Below are 17,148 nucleotides of genomic sequence, written 5' to 3'. Positions count from 1 at the left end.
ACCAAACAATAATATGAGGAAAATTGAATCCAATAGATCAGTTGCGCTTACTTGTGTGATGTTTCAAAGTCATAGAGCAGGAAAAATGAGGACCAACGGAATTTTTCTTTTTCTTCTACGACTTCTAGATACCGAGATAAATCGATTTAAATAATACCGATAAATCGTAAAGTTTGACGTCACGACATATGCTCCCGTAGGCGATGACGTCATAATTCATGACTCCCGCTTCGTTTGTTTGTGCGCAAGCGTTTCTGCGCATTTTGACATTAAGTCTGACGTCACAACTCTTTGAACTTTTTAATTAGAACGGCAATTAAAAATTGAATTTTCGACCTTTTAAAGTTACTTTTTCGGAGTTTTGACTTCAGATTTGGATTTTTCACAACTTTTTACGTAGGAATCGACCTTTTATTCATAATTTTTACCCAACTGCAACTGCTCCATTGGATCAACAAATTATCAGGACCACAATCTGGGTTTGAACTCAATTTAAGTTTAACTTTTGGATTGAGCAATCTGATTGGTTGCGTATTGGACTTAACATGAAGAAAAGTGCATCTACATTACCACCAATTGATATCGACCAAACAATAATATGAGGAAAATTGATAGACTGTTGCTGCTGCCACACTTGGTGCCATTTTCCTGAAACAGAGAACAATTTGGAATAGCTTAACAGCTTGACAAGTTCTACATTTACTTTCTGTGACATGTGAATGTGACGCTGGAAAGTTAAGTGTAGCCCTGATAGGTATGTCTGTGAGATAAAATCCATAAACAAAGGAAATGACAAGCATAGGTACCTGATTTTTGGGCTCTGTTGTTATTTTTAGGAGCCCCTTTGAAGGTGTTTCAGTACATATATTACCTAATTATTGGTACCTAAAGCTTACCTGTTCTCTTGATTATGCCAGTGCCAGAATAGGTATTTCAGAGGGTAACTCGACTAGGTTATGATTTATTTCAATGTTCAATAGAGAATACCACGTTATTCCTTCGATAAATTCAGCAAAAAATCTCACAATTTGTCTCACAAATCCTCTTCACCGTCCACATGTAATATTAATATCAAAATTTGAATTTTGAAATATTCGCGCCACTGAAAACCCACGTTTCAAAAAAGGCCCGTTCACACGATGTATGTAGCGGAGATAGAGGTTTTCAGCATTCCTTGGGTTTTAGCTCGTCACATAAACGTACCTACCTATACGTATACGTTATGCTCGTACCTATGTTCTATGCGGTTTGAAGTAGGTACTCACCATATTCACTGCCCTCTCTCTTCCTGCTCGATGCTCACCGCTCCACTCAGTTTTTAGCCAAGTCTTACCTACAGAGGGTGTTCATTCTTCAACCTCAAAAGTGCCCCATAGGAAATTAACCCGTAAAATCAGTTTTTTGCCCCATAAAAGTCCCCAAACCGTTGGTCGGACAGAGCTATAAGTTAAACTATTTCCTATGGGGCACTTTGAGGTTGAACAGTGAAGACCCTACAGTGAATACATGGCCTAGCTATACCCATTTAACACATTCAGTGCCATCTCTCTAATTGTAGGTACCTGACAGTTCAGACATTTTCAGAGCTTAGCCTAAAAAGGTAGATTCATAATAGGTACCTACACTGCTTTATAGACTGTTGCTGCTGCCACACTTGGTGCCATTTTCCTGAAACAGAGAACAATTTGGAATAGCTTAACAGCTTGACAAGTTCTACATTAAATTTACTTTTTGTGACATGTGAATGTGATACTGGACGCTGGAAAGTTAAGTGTAGCCCTGATAGGTATGTCTGTGAGATAAAATCCATAAACAAAAAAAATGACAAGCATAGGTAGCTAATTTTTGGGTTCTGTTGTTACTTCTAGGAGCCCCTTTGAAGGTGTTTCAGTACATAAATTACCTAATTATTGGTACCTAAAGCTTACCTGTTCTCTCGATTATGCCAATGCCAGAATAGGTATTTCAGAGGGTAACTCGACTAGGTTATGATTTATTTCAATGTTCAAGTTCAATAGAGAATACCACGTTATTTTCCTTCGATAAATTCAGTTAATTCAGTAGAAAACTAGAAAATCTCACAAATCCTCTTCACCGATCCACAAATCCACATGTAATATCAAAATTTGAATTTTGAAATATTTGCGCCACTGAAAACCCACGTTTCAAGAAAGGCCCGTTCACACGATGCATGTAGCGGAGATAGAAGTTTTCAGCATTCCTTGTAGCTCGCCACATAAACGTAGGTATACGTTATTGTCGTATGTTCTATGCGGTTTGAAGTAGGTACTCACCATATTCACTTCCCTCTCTCTTCCTGCTCGATGCTCTCCGCTCCACTCAGTTTTTAGCCAAGTCTTACCTACAGGGTGTTCATACAATCTCAATTCCAATTGGCTGACAGAGATTAACGCTCTGGGAGCTTGTTTACCAATAATAGAGATGTGTAAAGAGTGAGTGAGTGAGTGAGTTGTTAGAAAGAATTTTCAGTGGACTAATTAGTCAATGAGTGAGATCCCTACTCCCTTTGTCTATAGGGTGTTCAAAAGTGACATACATATATATTTGCTAACTTTGCTTGCAATTTTTTTGCTATTTGAAGTGTCTTCAACAACAACAGTATTTCCTTTTCTTTTCTTAGCATCATTGACTTGAGGAGGTTTCACATATACATTTTCATTTGTTTCTATCTTCATAGTTGGAGTTAGTTTTTCCATGAGCACATCTTTCTTTGACATAAGTTTATTTATGACTTTGTCTATTTTTGCCCGATTGATGGTTCTTCCTGTAGGGTCAAAAACAACTTCTGATTTACGGGAACTCTTTGCAATATTTGTCATCCCTGGATAGGATTCTTTCAAATGTTTCAATAGAACATTTTCATTTCGGACACGACTTTTTAAAATGTTTGCTTGTTTCTTGATTTTTCTTTGCTTCTTTAGTTCTTTCTTGAAGTGTTTACCCTTACGGATTTTTGTTTTAGGTCTCTTGAATGGATCTGTCTCAGTTCTGTTTGCAAATAGTTTGGAATAGACTGTTGCTGCTGCCACACTTGGTGCCATTTTCCTGAAACAGAGAACAATTTGGAATAGCTTAACAGCTTGACAAGTTCTACATTAAATTTACTTTTTGTGACATGTGAATGTGATACTGGACGCTGGAAAGTTAAGTGTAGCCCTGATAGGTATGTCTGTGAGATAAAATCCATAAACAAAAAAAATGACAAGCATAGGTAGCTAATTTTTGGGTTCTGTTGTTACTTCTAGGAGCCCCTTTGAAGGTGTTTCAGTACATAAATTACCTAATTATTGGTACCTAAAGCTTACCTGTTCTCTCGATTATGCCAATGCCAGAATAGGTATTTCAGAGGGTAACTCGACTAGGTTATGATTTATTTCAATGTTCAAGTTCAATAGAGAATACCACGTTATTTTCCTTCGATAAATTCAGTTAATTCAGTAGAAAACTAGAAAATCTCACAAATCCTCTTCACCGATCCACAAATCCACATGTAATATCAAAATTTGAATTTTGAAATATTTGCGCCACTGAAAACCCACGTTTCAAGAAAGGCCCGTTCACACGATGCATGTAGCGGAGATAGAAGTTTTCAGCATTCCTTGTAGCTCGCCACATAAACGTAGGTATACGTTATTGTCGTATGTTCTATGCGGTTTGAAGTAGGTACTCACCATATTCACTTCCCTCTCTCTTCCTGCTCGATGCTCTCCGCTCCACTCAGTTTTTAGCCAAGTCTTACCTACAGGGTGTTCATACTGTTCATTATTCTTCAACCTCAAAGTGCCCCATTGACACAGGAAAGAATCGAACCTGTAACTCCTTAACCGTGAGATAGTGTTCAAAGTAGCACCATTCGATTTAGCATGAAAAATTACATGGGAATGACTTTCAAAATCGGTGTTTTTTTCTTGAATTCGCCGAGACTCGAACCCGTAACTCCTTAACTGTAAGTCGGACAGTCTTGAAAGTTGCACCAATCGATTCCTCGTCAAAAGTTCCATAAAAGGGAATGCTTGGTGGGCCCGAAAAGTGTATTGGGGACTCTTATGGGGCAAAAAACTGATTTTACGGGTTAATTTCCTATGGGGAACACAATTTTTTTCGGTACCTACGTCCAAAAGTGGGTCGTGGAATACCCCCAGATTACAGACAGCAAAATAAAAACACCAAAATTTGCAAAATTCTCAGAGAAAAGATTTATCTCACAAATTTAAAAGAAAGAAAAATCATGAAAATGAAAAAAACATCATGCAAAATGTTTTCAAAGTGTAAAAACAAAGAGGTTTCTAAATACCTAATAATTATGTCTTATTATTTGGCTTTTGGTGTCCTCAGGATAAAGATGGGTAGTTGGGTCAAAGAGTTATCGTTATTTTTACACATTCGGCCACCGGTTATTATTCTTGGCACAGTAATTAACTGTTCGATTTGTTCAAACGATGATCGTGGGAACAAACGGACAAGAAACATCTGTCTGTATCGCCACCTCATACAGTGAAGCATCTAAAAAACGCAAATTAGCGTAACAGATTGCAGCTATGTATGCGTGACAAATTGGTCTTAACAATGTCCAGTGTGTGTGGGTCAAAAATTGGATTCAATTCACACAAAGTAGCAAATGTAATCGAATTCTCAGAAGAAGCGTGCCTGCCTTGTAAGCGCTAGATCGAGGGTTCGATTTTCATAAAGTTAATCCCTGACCGAAATTTCATTTTCGGAACGGTTGCCTTTATAATATCTTGTCTTCTTTCTCTGTTTTCTCTTTGATTTCGGTACAATAAAACTTCGTTGGTAGGTACCTAATTCCCTCAATCCAACAAATAATCTTGCCCATATAAAAATAATGAGCGTACTACGGGTTAGGCATGCTATGGCACAGACTACAGGAGTCGAATGTTGTTTGATTACACTACTAAATGAAAATGGCGATGGAACACAATTTTTCTCGGTACATACGTCCAAAAGTGGGTCGTGGAATACCCCCAGATTACTAAGACAGCAAAATAAAAACACCAAATCCAAAAGTGGGTCGTGGAATACCCCCAGATTACAGACAGCAAAATAAAAACACCAAAATTTGCAAAATTCTCAGAGAAAAGATTTATCTCACAAATTTAAAAGAAAGAAAAATCATGAAAATGAAAAAAACATCATGCAAAATGTTTTCAAAGTGTAAAAACAAAGAGGTTTCTAAATACCTAATAATTATGTATTATTATTTGGCTTTTGGTGTCCTCAGGATAAAGATGGGTAGTTGGGTGGAAGAGTTATCGTTATTTTTACACATTCGGCCACCGGTTATTATTCTTGGCACAGTAATAATTAACTGTTCGATTTGTTCAAACGATGATTGTGGGAACAAACGGACAAGAAACATCTGTCTGTATCGCCACCTAATACAGTGAAGCATCTAAAAAAACGCAAATTAGCGTAACAGATTGCACCTATGTATGCGTGACATGTACGTAATTGTGCCCCAAATTGGTGTTAACAATGCCCAGTAAGCGTGGGTCAAAAATTGGATTTAATTCACAGAAAGTAGCAAATGTAATCGAATTCTCAGAAGGGTTCGAACCCAGAACCTCCAGCACGTCAACTGGATGTGATTACTACACGTTTTCTGACACCAAAGATTATTCTCAAAGAGGACAAGGGGTAAAACCTAATCTCAAGCCAATCTACTTTATCCTAGAAGATAAAATACAGGACAGAGGTTAAAACCAAAATATACAAGTACATATTCTTATGTATTTAAGAATCTTCCCAATAAGTGGAAGATATATTAAGTAAACCGACTAGAAACTCCCTAGGGAAAGCCAGAAAAGAGTTATTTCGAGAAGAATCTCAATTCCAATTGGCTGACAGAGATTAACGCTCTGGGAGCTTGTTTACCAATAATAGAGATGTGTAAAGAGTGAGTGAGTGAGTTGTTAGAAAGAACTTCTATTTTCAGTGGACTAATTAGTCAATGAGTGAGATCCCTACTCCCTTTGTCTATAGGGTGTTCAAAAGTGACATACATATATATTGGGATCTGACTCATTGACTGAGTAGTCCACTAAAAGAGTAGTTCTTTTCTTATAACTCACTCTATTTATACACAATTTCACTACCAATAGAAATTTACTTTCCACTGGGGTTTCTAGTCACTTTCCTATATGAATCTCAATTCCAATTGGCTGACAGAGATTAACGCTCTGGGAGCTTGTTTACCAATAATAGAGATGTGTAAAGAGTGAGTGAGTGAGTTGTTAGAAAGAACTTCTAGGCAGGATCACCGACTTCTGAGCATTTCCAATCAGTTTTTGTGGATTCTTCAGTCCCAGTTCTTTCAGATCATCATTGTTATTTTTGGTATGGGGTTGTAGGGGTAAACAGCCCTTAAAGTTGGGTTAAGCCTATACAAAGAAAAGCCCTGGCTGAGATAAAACTAAGTACATACTTCCCAGAGCACTCCATAATTGGAGTGGGACTAATAAAAGGGACTTTTAATTCACTGACACAATTGAACCGGACAGAAAAAAGTTTTATCAAATTCAATGTCAAAAATTGAACGCCTCAAAAAACCTATCATACCTAATTCATCACTACTCACGATTTTTCGGGGATATTTTCTCTTAAAATAAAACAAAGAATAAATATTTTAATGCTAAACAAATCCAGATGAGGGGTAAATATTTCCTTGTAATTCTAATCCTTTCTGTCCCTGTCTACTATTGTCCCACCTAAACGGAAATGAACCAGGAAGTATGCACTTTCTGGGTTAATAAATTAATAAATAAAAAGACACTAAGTTAAAATTAAAAAAAGAAGAAAATGAAAACATCACTGAGTAAAATGAACTGAGAAACGAGAGTTCTATCAAACCAGGGTTGAGGCCCAAGGGTGTTGCCGAAATTAAAAATTCTAGCACTCAACATTAAAAAACCACATTATTCATAATCAAAAACCTCAACACTTCATTAAAAACCTTAGATCATCTTACAAAAACCTCAGTATTCAACATCAATTGTACCTCCATTAAAAAAACCTCCGCATTAAACAAAACCCTCCCAGCATTCAACATTAAAACCTCAGCATTCAACGAAAAAACCTCAGTATTCAACATTAAAAACATTAGCATTCAAAATTTCTTTCAAAAACGTCCCACTCTGACATGTTGAAAATTGTGAGAATCTTGTGTGAGTAAACAAATGAACCTTCACTTCTGCTATCAAATTCGCTTAGCAAATTCGCAATCCACCATCAATATTATCACCATCAGAGGAAAGAGGAGGAGAAGACAAATCATGGACAGACTGGAGACAAAGCTTTACGGCCATGTATGAAAAAATCCATGAAATAAAAGCTGATGGACGATAAGTCAACACCTTAAAGCAAAGTACGATGCCTTTCATTCTCAATACAATTCATCAGCTAGACGCAGGCGTAGCTCTCAAAACAACTGCAAAATTGGACACGCCAAAAAGGTCTACTTTTGGCTACTAAGACATATTGAGAGGAAGGGAAGGGAGAGATATTAGGACGGGGAATTCAAAATGGACGAGGAGGCAAAGAAGCACTCATGAAAAATGTTTTCTCTTTAAAAATAAGAGCCACGAAATGAGCGGGATAGAATAGAAAGATGTAGAGAATCAAGCATACTCCGTAAACCAGTAGACAGGCCAACTTCTTTTCCATTGGATAGATACACACTCGAGAGCGAAAATTTGAAGGTAGGAAAAAATCAGCTCACGTTATTCTAATGCCCATTAGGCTAATGTCCAGAAGGTCAAAATGGTAGTTTTGTGATCGTATATAAATAACTAGTGTTCTGTATTCAAGAAGTCCGAAAATAAAAAGTGCTCATCTTGAGTTTACTTGACGTTTTTTTTAGTACTCATAAGATGGCTTCAATATTACAAGGTTATTGAAATTTTTTGCTACAGCCCCACTGAGGTTACATTAGGTGAGTCTAAGACCCCACTTTTAATAAGGATTCAATTTGGTGAGACCAAGAGAGGTTGAATATTAAAGTTACCAAAGGGGCTATATATAGTTCATGAGAACTAGTAAGTTCGAAACAACTGTATTGCAAGCAAGTGCGTTATCACTGTCTTAATGACACATTAGATATCGAGACAAATGCTTCAACAACCTTGTAGTTCTAAATCCTGCTACGAGTATTTCGCCATCGAGTGCAATATTTATCCACTGTGTTTTCCATTTTACTTCTTCTTTTTGCCGAGGCTAATGTCCAGAAGGTCAAAATGGTAGTTTTGTGATCGTATATAAATAACTAGTGTTCTGTATTCAAGAAGTCCGAAAATAAAAACTGCTCATCTTGAGTTTACTTGACGTTTTTTTTAGTACTTATAAGATGGCTTCAATATTACAAGGTTATTGAATTTTTTGCTAAAGGCCCACTGAGGTTACATTGGGTGAGACTAAGACCCCACTTTTAATGAGGATTCAATTCGGTGAGACCAATAGAGGTTGAATATTAAAGAAAGTTACCAAAGGGGCTATATTTAGTTCATGAGAACTAGTAAGTTCGAAACAACTGTATTGCAAGCAAGCGCGTTACCACTAGGCTAACCGTTCCCCATTACTACCACTGTCTTAATGCGTTATCACTGTCTTAATGACACATTAGATATCGAGACAAATGCTTCAATAACCTTGTGGGTCTAAATCCTGCTACGAGTATTTCGCCATCGAGTGCAATCTTTATCCATTGTGTTTTCCATTTTACTTTTTCTTTTTGCCACCTTTCCTACGAGGGCGTGTGTGTGAGTGGTGCAGATGAGAGTGCTGATGTAAACTGTGCTCGCTGCAGAGAGTCGAACCCCCGGCCCCTCCACTGCTCGACTGGTACAGGGTGTTCAGGAAGTCTTCGATGTCCGGGTCACTGGAGAAAGAACAAAGAATTTTTTTTGGACCGATTGCAATATTTTCTCATTACTAGTATAGCGAAGCTATACTTGTAGAACACTTTGCGCGCGGGATGACGGATCAGTACCTAGGCTTAAGCCCTTATCACACTCGGCGTTGTTCGTTGACCCCATTCAGGGCTATGAGTGTATTTTAGAATATCGACTTCCACCGGCCGGCGAAGCTATACTCTAGTAATATATGTAAAAACGCTCTTAATCTCCAAGTAACCACCGTGGATCAGCGCTAGCGTTGAGAAGGCAGACGCTCTATCCACCGAGGTAACTAGGCTGGCTCTCACGCCATTTCTGATTTACTATATTTAAGTATTATAAGTTATATTATGTATTTGAATTTAGGTTTTTACTTTAAAATTGTACCACAACCACATACATTGTATATTTGTTCAAATAAAGATTGATTGATTGACTGGGCGGGAATCGAACCCGCGACCTAGACATTGATAGCTACCTGGAACCGTTGGGGCAGTGGGGATGGTGGCTATGATGTGAGGGAGATGCAGAGGAGGCGGGGGGCGGGTGCTGTTTGCCCACGACAATCCTATACTGGACAGAGTGCGAGTTGGCCTTCAGATGCTTCAAGTTGACGGCCTGACAGGCTGCCCACTCCGTAATGTCGTACACCGAGGTCTCCATACACGCGTAGTAATGCCATAGGAGACCTAGCCCCCACGACTCAGCCCAAATGTCACCCTAGAACAAACAGTTGACAAGGGAACATTATGTCTTGATAGAGGTCTCAGTAACTTTGAGAAATTTCATGAAATATTAAAAGGAATTCAGAGGGTTTACATTGCTAGAAACAAAAGAACAAGCGTAAATCTTTGTGATGGTTGATCGCATATCCAAGTCTGTAGTTTAGGGCGAGCTAGATAATTCTGGCTGACAAAAGAACAAGCGTAAATCTTTGTGATGGTTGATCGCATATCCAAGTCTGTAGTTTAGGGCGAGCTAGATAATTCTGGCTGGAGAGAACCTCGTCAGTAAATCACTCACCTATCATATGGGCATGACCATCGCGTCGTTTCGCCTTGGTCGTCTTCTTGCTCAGTCCTCCTCCCACGCCCACACCCCCCGACACGCCCTCCTTCTTCCTCCCCTGCTTCCCTCCCTTCTTCCCTTCCTCTCTCTTCTTCTCCGTGCGATGGTTCACACTGGACTCTGTCTCCTTCACGCCCCACTGCACATTGCCCGAGCTCACGGCGCGCTTCCCACTGGACGCCTTGCCTCCTCCCTTGTCTCCTACTTCTCCTTCTTCATCTTCTTCTCCATCCTCGTTCTCATCTTCCTCTTCGTTCAAACCTGGGAAGGAGAATAAATAAGGTAAAGAAAAAGTTTGGTTGAAGCTTAAAACCAGGCAATAAAACAGCTCGTTAAACGTGACAAACAAAGTTTTGTTGAAAATTGAGATACCTCTAGATAAGTACTTAGGTAGTGGGTTCATTGATTTACCCCCGGGCCACAATGTGAGTTTGAACTCCGTTTAAGTTTTAATCTTGGTTTAATCAATCTGATCGGCAATTTAATTGGTGGACAAGCCCCCAGAGTGAGATTAGGAAAAGTTACCTAGCCCTACCATCCAATAATAGCTGAAATTTTCTAAACATTTCTCTTTAGCACGGACTTGTGTATTTGTTTGTTTAGTGGTTCAAATTCGCCTTGCCTCCTCCCTTGTCTCCTACTTCTCCTTCTTCATCTTCTTCTCCATCCTCGTTCTCATCTTCCTCTTCGTTCAAACCTGGGGAGAAGAATGAAGAAGGTAAAGAAAAAGTTTGGTTCAAGCTTAAAAGCAGGCAATAAAATAGCTCGTTAAACGTGACAAACAAAGTTTTGTTGAAAATTGAGATACCTCTAGATAGGTAGTGGGTTCATTGATTTACCCCCGGGCCACAAAGTGAGTTTGAACTCCGTTTAAGTTTTAATCTTGGTTTAATCAATCTGATCGGCAATCTAATTGGTGGACAAGCCCCCAGAGTGAGATTAGGAAAAGTTACCTAGCCCTATCCAATAATAGCTGAAATTCTCTAAACATTTCTCTTTAGCACGGACTTGTGTATTTGTTTGTTTAATGATTCAAATCTATCAAGTTAGTAGGTAAACGTTTCAAATTTCCTACCCCAGCGGGAATCGAACCCGGACAAGGACTTGACCTACGACTGATTGGTCACGTACCATAGCCCTACCACCCAAGAATAACTGAAATTTTCTAAACATTTCTCTTTAGCACGGACTCGTGTATTTGTTTGTTTGTTTGTTTGTGTATTTGTTTGTTTGTTTAGTGATTCAAATTTATCAAGTTAGTAAGTAGGTAAACGTTTCAAATTTTCTACCCCAGCGGGAATCGAGCCCGGACAAGGACTTGACCTACGACTGATTGGTCACGTACCATGATATTTGTTTTTATTCCGTTTGGATCTTCGTCCCGACTCCTTCCTCGTGAACTTGGCCTCCTCAATGTCCATATAATCCTCAGCGCCTCCATTAGTACAGGCGTTATTCTCCATACAGGACCACTGGGCGGATGGGTTCACATTTTGCTTGCTGCTATTAGACAATGGAGGTCCTCGTGAACTTGGCCTCCTCAATGTCCATATAATCCTCAGCGCCTCCATTAGTACAGGCGTTATTCTCCATACAGGACCACTGGGCAGATGGGTTCACATTTTGCTTGCTGCTATTAGACAATGGAGTAAAAGATTTGTAACAACATTGTCAACAACTGAAATGATCTTTAGAAACCTACTTACTCACCTGCCTTTTAGTACCTATGAGAAAGGTACTAAGTGATTAATTTCAAATAGGCTTGTTTAGCCCAGCACTAAAATGAAGATCTTTTTGTGAATATAACAATAAGTATATACTTTACCTGAAAAATTTGTCTACAGATGTATCACCCAGGATCCATTGCAACTCATCCCTGCCAAAAGATTTACTTGATGTTTCAGATAAAGTATTTTCTTTCACAGCCTCAAAGCTACTTGCCCCATTACTCTTGGGTTTAGGATTTGTAACACTTTGTTTCTTAGATGATATTGTGGTACCATTTTTCTTGCTGATCTTACTTGTGCTCTTGCTAACTTTGCTTGCAATATTTTTGCTATTTGAAGTGTCTTCAACAACAACAGTATTTCCTTTTCTTTTCTTAGCATCATTGACTTGAGGAGGTTTCACATATACATTTTCATTTGTTTCTATCTTCATAGTTGGAGTTAGTTTTTCCATGAGCACATCTTTCTTTGACATAAGTTTATTTATGACTTTGTCTATTTTTGCCCGATTGATGGTTCTTCCTGTAGGGTCAAAAACAACTTCTGATTTACGGGAACTCTTTGCAATATTTGTCATCCCTGGATAGGATTCTTTCAAATGTTTCAATAGAACATTTTCATTTCGGACACGACTTTTTAAAATGTTTGCTTGTTTCTTGATTTTTCTTTGCTTCTTTAGTTCTTTCTTGAAGTGTTTACCCTTACGGATTTTTGTTTTAGGTCTCTTGAATGGATCTGTCTCAGTTCTGTTTGCAAATAGTTTGGAATAGACTGTTGCTGCTGCCACACTTGGTGCCATTTTCCTGAAACAGAGAACAATTTGGAATAGCTTAACAGCTTGACAAGTTCTACGTAAAATTAGCAAGAAAAATGGTACCACAATATCATCTAAGAAACAAAGTGTTACAAATCCTAAACCCAAGAGTAATGGGGCAAGTAGTTCTGAGGCTGTGAAAGAAAATACTTTATCTGAAACATCAAGTAAATCTTTTGGCGGGGATGAGTTGCAATGGATCCTGGGTGATACATCTGTAGACAAATTTTTCAGGTAAAGTATATATTGTTATATTGACAAAAAGATCCTCATTTTAGTGCTGGTCTAAACAAGCCTATTTGAAATTAATCACTTAATACCTTTCTCATAGGTACTAAAAGGCAGGTGAGTAAGTAGGTTTCTAAAGATCATTTCAGTTGTTGACAATGTTGTTACAAATCTTTTTCAATCAAATTTCAGTGACCATTGGGAGAAGGAACCCCTGTACATTTCAAGAAAACAAAAGAATTACTACAACAATCTGATAACATCGAAAAAAATTGATGATATTCTCAGAGACAATGTAATCGAGTTCAAAAAGAACATTGATATCACTCTCTATGAAGATGGACAGAGACAAACAATGGATGTTGAAGGTATAAACACTGTAAACAGACTTTTATAAGAATGGTTCTAGTTTTAGTAAGTCTCAACTGACCTTCTTAAGGTTAAAAGGTATAAGGCTGTCTCATGTAGACCAATCTGAAATAACTTTTTTAACAGCCATTCTTTTACAAAAAATTCAGCTAATATTGTTGACTTTTGTAAAGTTCAGCTAGTAATGCTGTCTTCTGTAAAGTTCAGCCAATATTACTGTCTTTTGTAAAGTTCAGCTAGTTGCTGTCTTTTGTAAAGTGCAGCCAGTATTGCTGTCTTCTGTAAAGTTCAGCTAGTTGCTGTCTTTTGTAAAGTGCAGCCAGTATTGCTGTCTTCTGTAAAGTTCAGATTTACAAAAAATAGTTTGTAATCATAGGGGTCAGACATGAGCATTACCTATTCCACCCATATTAGGAAAGTTTCATCTTACCAAAAAAAGTCCAAAAATAGGTCCTGTAACCTATTTATAACTCATTTTCAAATAAATTTCTACTTAATGGTCCTAGTGCAACACAGGTAATTATTTACACACATTTTTTTCATTTTCAGGAAGAGCATTGCCTCAAATTGTGTGGGATCACTACAGGGAGGGTTGCAGTATTCGTTTTCTGAATCCTCAGACATACATCAAGCCCCTTCAACAGCTCAATGCTTCACTACAAGAACTGTTTGGTTGTTTTGTGGGTGCTAATACCTATCAGACGCCACCTACTGCACAGGGGTTTGCCCCACACTATGATGATATTGAGGCATTCATTCTTCAACTGGAGGGAAAGAAGAAGTGGAAAGTGTACTTACCAAGGTAAATAAACTATATTTTCTTCTTTCATTGTAAAATAATAAAGCTTAACATTTGGTTGTGACCATTGGATATCAACTTGGTATCAAGTTCTTTTAGTCTATTTTTGTAGGGTTTCCTAGGTAGGTACTCACGCTTGTGTAGAACAAATAAAGGAACTTAACTAATTAAAATCAAAAAATAATATCTTTAATCTTACCTATGGGTTCCAGTAACTCTTGATTTATATCAATTAACTTCAGCTCACTGTAGTTTAGACATAGCTTTAGATTTTGAACCCAGTTCTGGGATCCAGTCTTTTTGAGTGAGTTCCACAGTCCTATGCTTGTCATTTCCTTTGTTTATGGATTTTATCTCACAGACATACCTATCAGGGCTACACTTAACTTTCCAGCGTCACATTCACAGTAGTTTGCTGAAGGTAGTTAGTAGAGATATAGGTCGGTAGTTCGGTAGTAGTTTGGTATTTCCCTTCTTATGAATCGGCACTATAAAAGGAAAATAAACCATATTTTCCTTTTTCAGTGTAAAATAATAAAGCTTAACATTTGGTTGTGACTATTGGATATCAACTTGGTATCAAGTTCTTTTAGTCTATTTTTGTAGGTTTTCCTAGGTAGGTACTCACGCTTGTGTAGAACAAATAAAGGAAGTTTTAAACTAGGTAATTAAAATCAAAAAATATCTTTGATCTTACCTATGGGTTCCAGTAACTCTTGATTTATATCAATTAACTTCAGCTCACTGTAGTTTAGACGCAGCTTTAGATCTTGAACCCAGTTCTGGGATCCAGTCTTTATGAGTGAGTTCCACAGTCTTTTGAACCAATAGTAAGTGATTTTCCCCTCACGTTCCAGAATGGTGGATGAGTATCTGCCCCGATATTCGAGCCCAAACTTCAGCCAAGAGGAAATCGGAACCCCCATTCTGACGGTGACTTTGGAACCCGGGGACCTACTGTATCTACCCCGGGGGTATATTCATCAGGCTTCTACTGTGACCAATGAACACTCACTGCATGTCACCATATCCGTGTATCAGAAGACAGCTTGGATTGATCTACTAGAAAAGGTACTGTTGATTTGTATAAGCTTAACCCAACTTTAAGGGCTGTTTACCCCTACAACCCTACACCAAAAATAACAATGATGATCTGAAAGAACTGGGACTGAAGAATCCGCAAAAACTGATGGAAATGCTCAGAAGTCGGTGATCCTGCCTACAACTCATATCATATCATTTGAAAATGTGTCAGGCTTCCTATATGTATATTGTTACCTACGTAGGTAGGTTTATCCTCAGAACTACTTGCCCCATTACTCTTGGGTTTAGGATTTGTAACACTTTGTTTCTTAGATGATATTGTGGTACCATTTTTCTTGCTAATTTTACTTGTGCTCTTGCTAACTTTGCTTGCAATTTCAGTGGTTCATTGAAGAAGAAACAATTTTAAACAACAAACAAAAATGGTTGTGCTTTTCTTTAGCAATGTTGCAAAAAAGCAGCATACCTATCAGTCAATCATTACCTATCAGCAGCATACCTATCAGTCAATACAGACAGTCAATCATCCATGGACACCAATTTTAGTAACATCATCTGCTTTAGAACTTTACCAACTTCCAGAATTCAACATCCTGGGAATTATTGAACGTCGGTGTTAAGTGGAAAGCTGAACTCTTAGAGTACCTAATAAAAACTCTGCAGCAGATTTTTTTTCTTTTTTTCACGCCCGATCGGACCCAGGATCTAAAGAGCAAAAATGCTCTTTAGATACATTGAAGAAGAAACAATTTTAAACAACAAACAAAAATGGTTGTGCTTTTCTTTAGCAATGTTGCAAAAAAGCAGCATATCAGTCAATACAGACAGTCAATCATCGATGAATACCAATTTTAGTAACATCATCTGCTTTAGAACCTAACCAACTTCCAGAATTCAACATCCTGGGAATTATTGAACGTCGGTGTTAAGTGGAAAGCTCAACTCTTGGAGTATACCTAATAAAAACTCTGCAGCAGTTTTTTTTTTCTTTTTTCACGCCCGATCGGACCCAGGATCTAAAGAGCAAAAATGTTAGATTTAAGCCAAGGTCTTAACCATGAAACAATTTTATCTCCAAATGACAAGATACATACCTTTGTTCGAGCGAGCCACAGCGGGCTAGCAGCTCAAAGGCCAGACCAACACAGGTGTGATGTGAAGCCGAGATGGGAGGCTTGTACACCTGATAGTAATCACTCAGTGAAGTGTATCCCCATGGGTTACTCTTGTACCCTTCATACAACCTTTGGAACATAAAGACAAATATGTAAAAGTTAGAGACTTTGTAAGGTTTTTCCAACCTGGAAATTTCATCATCTTTTCTAGGTTCTAATAGGAATTATCTAATGTGCTAGCAAAATTCCCTTTAGGGATGAGCTATTCTGACTGCAACGAGTTGCGTGAATATTTATCCAGTATGAACTTTTTCAAGTCACCTTTGAATATCAACTCCATACCCGGTGAATTAATCATGGGCATTCTTTTGTAAAGTTCAGCTTGTATTGCTGTCTTTTGTAAAGTTCAGCTTGTATTGCTGTCTTTTGTAAAGTTCAGCTTGTATTGCTGTCTTTTGTAAAGTTCAGCTTGTATTGCTGTCTTTTGTAAAGTTCAGCTTGTATTGCTGTCTTTTGTAAAGTTCAGCTTGTATTGCTGTCTTTTGTAAAGTTCAGCTTGTATTGCTGTCTTTTGTAAAGTTCAGCTAATATTGTTGACTTTTGTAAAGTTCAGCTAGTAATGCTGTCTTCTGTAAAGTTCAGCCAATATTACTGTCTTTTGTAAAGTGCAGCCAGTATTGCTGTCTTCTGTAAAGTTCAGATAATATTGCTGTCTTTTTGTAAAGTTCAGCCAATATTGCTGTCTTTTTGTAAAGTTCAGATAATATTGTTGACTCCTGTGACATTCAGCTGATATTGCTGTATCTTTTGAAGTTTAGCTAATATTGCGGTCTTTTATACGAATCTTATCAATAGTTTGATTATTTCTGAGGCTCTGATGTCATAGCATACTCATCGGATGGGGGACAATAGTAGTCCCAAGAATCCCAACTGAATGAATGAATAAATAAATAAATAATACTTCATTGTTACGTCCCTAATTTTATTCTTCGTTTCTAGCAAGTGAATATAATTTTAACTATTTCCTAAGGACAATGGTTATACAAATAAAGAACGA

At 37.9% G+C, this 17,148-nt stretch overlaps 4 protein-coding genes and 1 long non-coding RNA gene across 5 annotated transcripts in view; 2 read left to right on the top strand and 3 right to left on the bottom strand.

Annotated features, from left to right (window-relative positions):
* Positions 1 to 2,531: 2,531 nt before the first annotated feature.
* LOC103507169 lies at positions 2,532 to 3,524 on the bottom strand. The gene is made up of 2 exons (XM_008471620.3): positions 3,327 to 3,524; positions 2,532 to 3,066 (listed from the first exon to the last, which is right to left on the bottom strand). The coding sequence occupies exon 2, from the start codon at positions 3,060 to 3,062 to the stop codon at positions 2,532 to 2,534; it is 531 nt and encodes a 176-aa protein (XP_008469842.1). The 5' UTR covers positions 3,063 to 3,066; positions 3,327 to 3,524.
* Positions 3,525 to 6,431: 2,907 nt separating this feature from the next.
* Positions 6,432 to 8,908, top strand: LOC113466573. The gene is made up of 2 exons (XR_003390933.1): positions 6,432 to 7,791; positions 8,265 to 8,908. It is a non-coding gene; the product is annotated as an uncharacterized LOC113466573 (long non-coding RNA).
* LOC113466572 (dnaJ homolog subfamily C member 14-like) lies at positions 8,696 to 9,669 on the bottom strand. The gene is made up of 2 exons (XM_026822111.1): positions 9,406 to 9,669; positions 8,696 to 8,911 (listed from the first exon to the last, which is right to left on the bottom strand). Exons 1-2 carry the CDS (start codon positions 9,588 to 9,590, stop codon positions 8,752 to 8,754), a joined length of 345 nt encoding a protein of 114 aa, XP_026677912.1. The 5' UTR covers positions 9,591 to 9,669; the 3' UTR covers positions 8,696 to 8,751.
* A 73-nt stretch (positions 9,670 to 9,742) lies between these two features.
* LOC103507168 lies at positions 9,743 to 11,639 on the bottom strand. The gene is made up of 4 exons (XM_026822101.1): positions 11,532 to 11,639; positions 11,341 to 11,401; positions 9,951 to 10,256; positions 9,743 to 9,750 (listed from the first exon to the last, which is right to left on the bottom strand). Exons 1-4 carry the CDS (start codon positions 11,586 to 11,588, stop codon positions 9,743 to 9,745), a joined length of 432 nt encoding a protein of 143 aa, XP_026677902.1. The 5' UTR covers positions 11,589 to 11,639.
* A 940-nt stretch (positions 11,640 to 12,579) lies between these two features.
* Positions 12,580 to 17,148, top strand: part of LOC103507167 (bifunctional lysine-specific demethylase and histidyl-hydroxylase NO66) — a gene marked incomplete at its 5' end in the record, with an annotated part of 14,694 nt that continues 10,125 nt past the window's right edge. Inside the window, 4 exons of the mRNA XM_026822100.1 lie at positions 12,580 to 12,770; positions 12,957 to 13,132; positions 13,683 to 13,935; positions 14,790 to 15,003. Of these exons, the coding sequence (XP_026677901.1) occupies positions 12,580 to 12,770; positions 12,957 to 13,132; positions 13,683 to 13,935; positions 14,790 to 15,003 (834 nt within the window). The remainder of the gene's footprint in view (positions 12,771 to 12,956; positions 13,133 to 13,682; positions 13,936 to 14,789; positions 15,004 to 17,148) is intronic.

Source organism: Diaphorina citri, unplaced genomic scaffold (genome assembly GCF_000475195.1).
Source record: "Diaphorina citri unplaced genomic scaffold, Diaci psyllid genome assembly version 1.1 scaffold294, whole genome shotgun sequence".
NCBI classification, from domain to species: Eukaryota; Metazoa; Arthropoda; class Insecta; order Hemiptera; family Psyllidae; genus Diaphorina; species Diaphorina citri.
The sequence above is the reverse complement of the archived record's forward strand: the minus strand, read 5'-3'. Positions and strand labels throughout refer to the sequence as shown.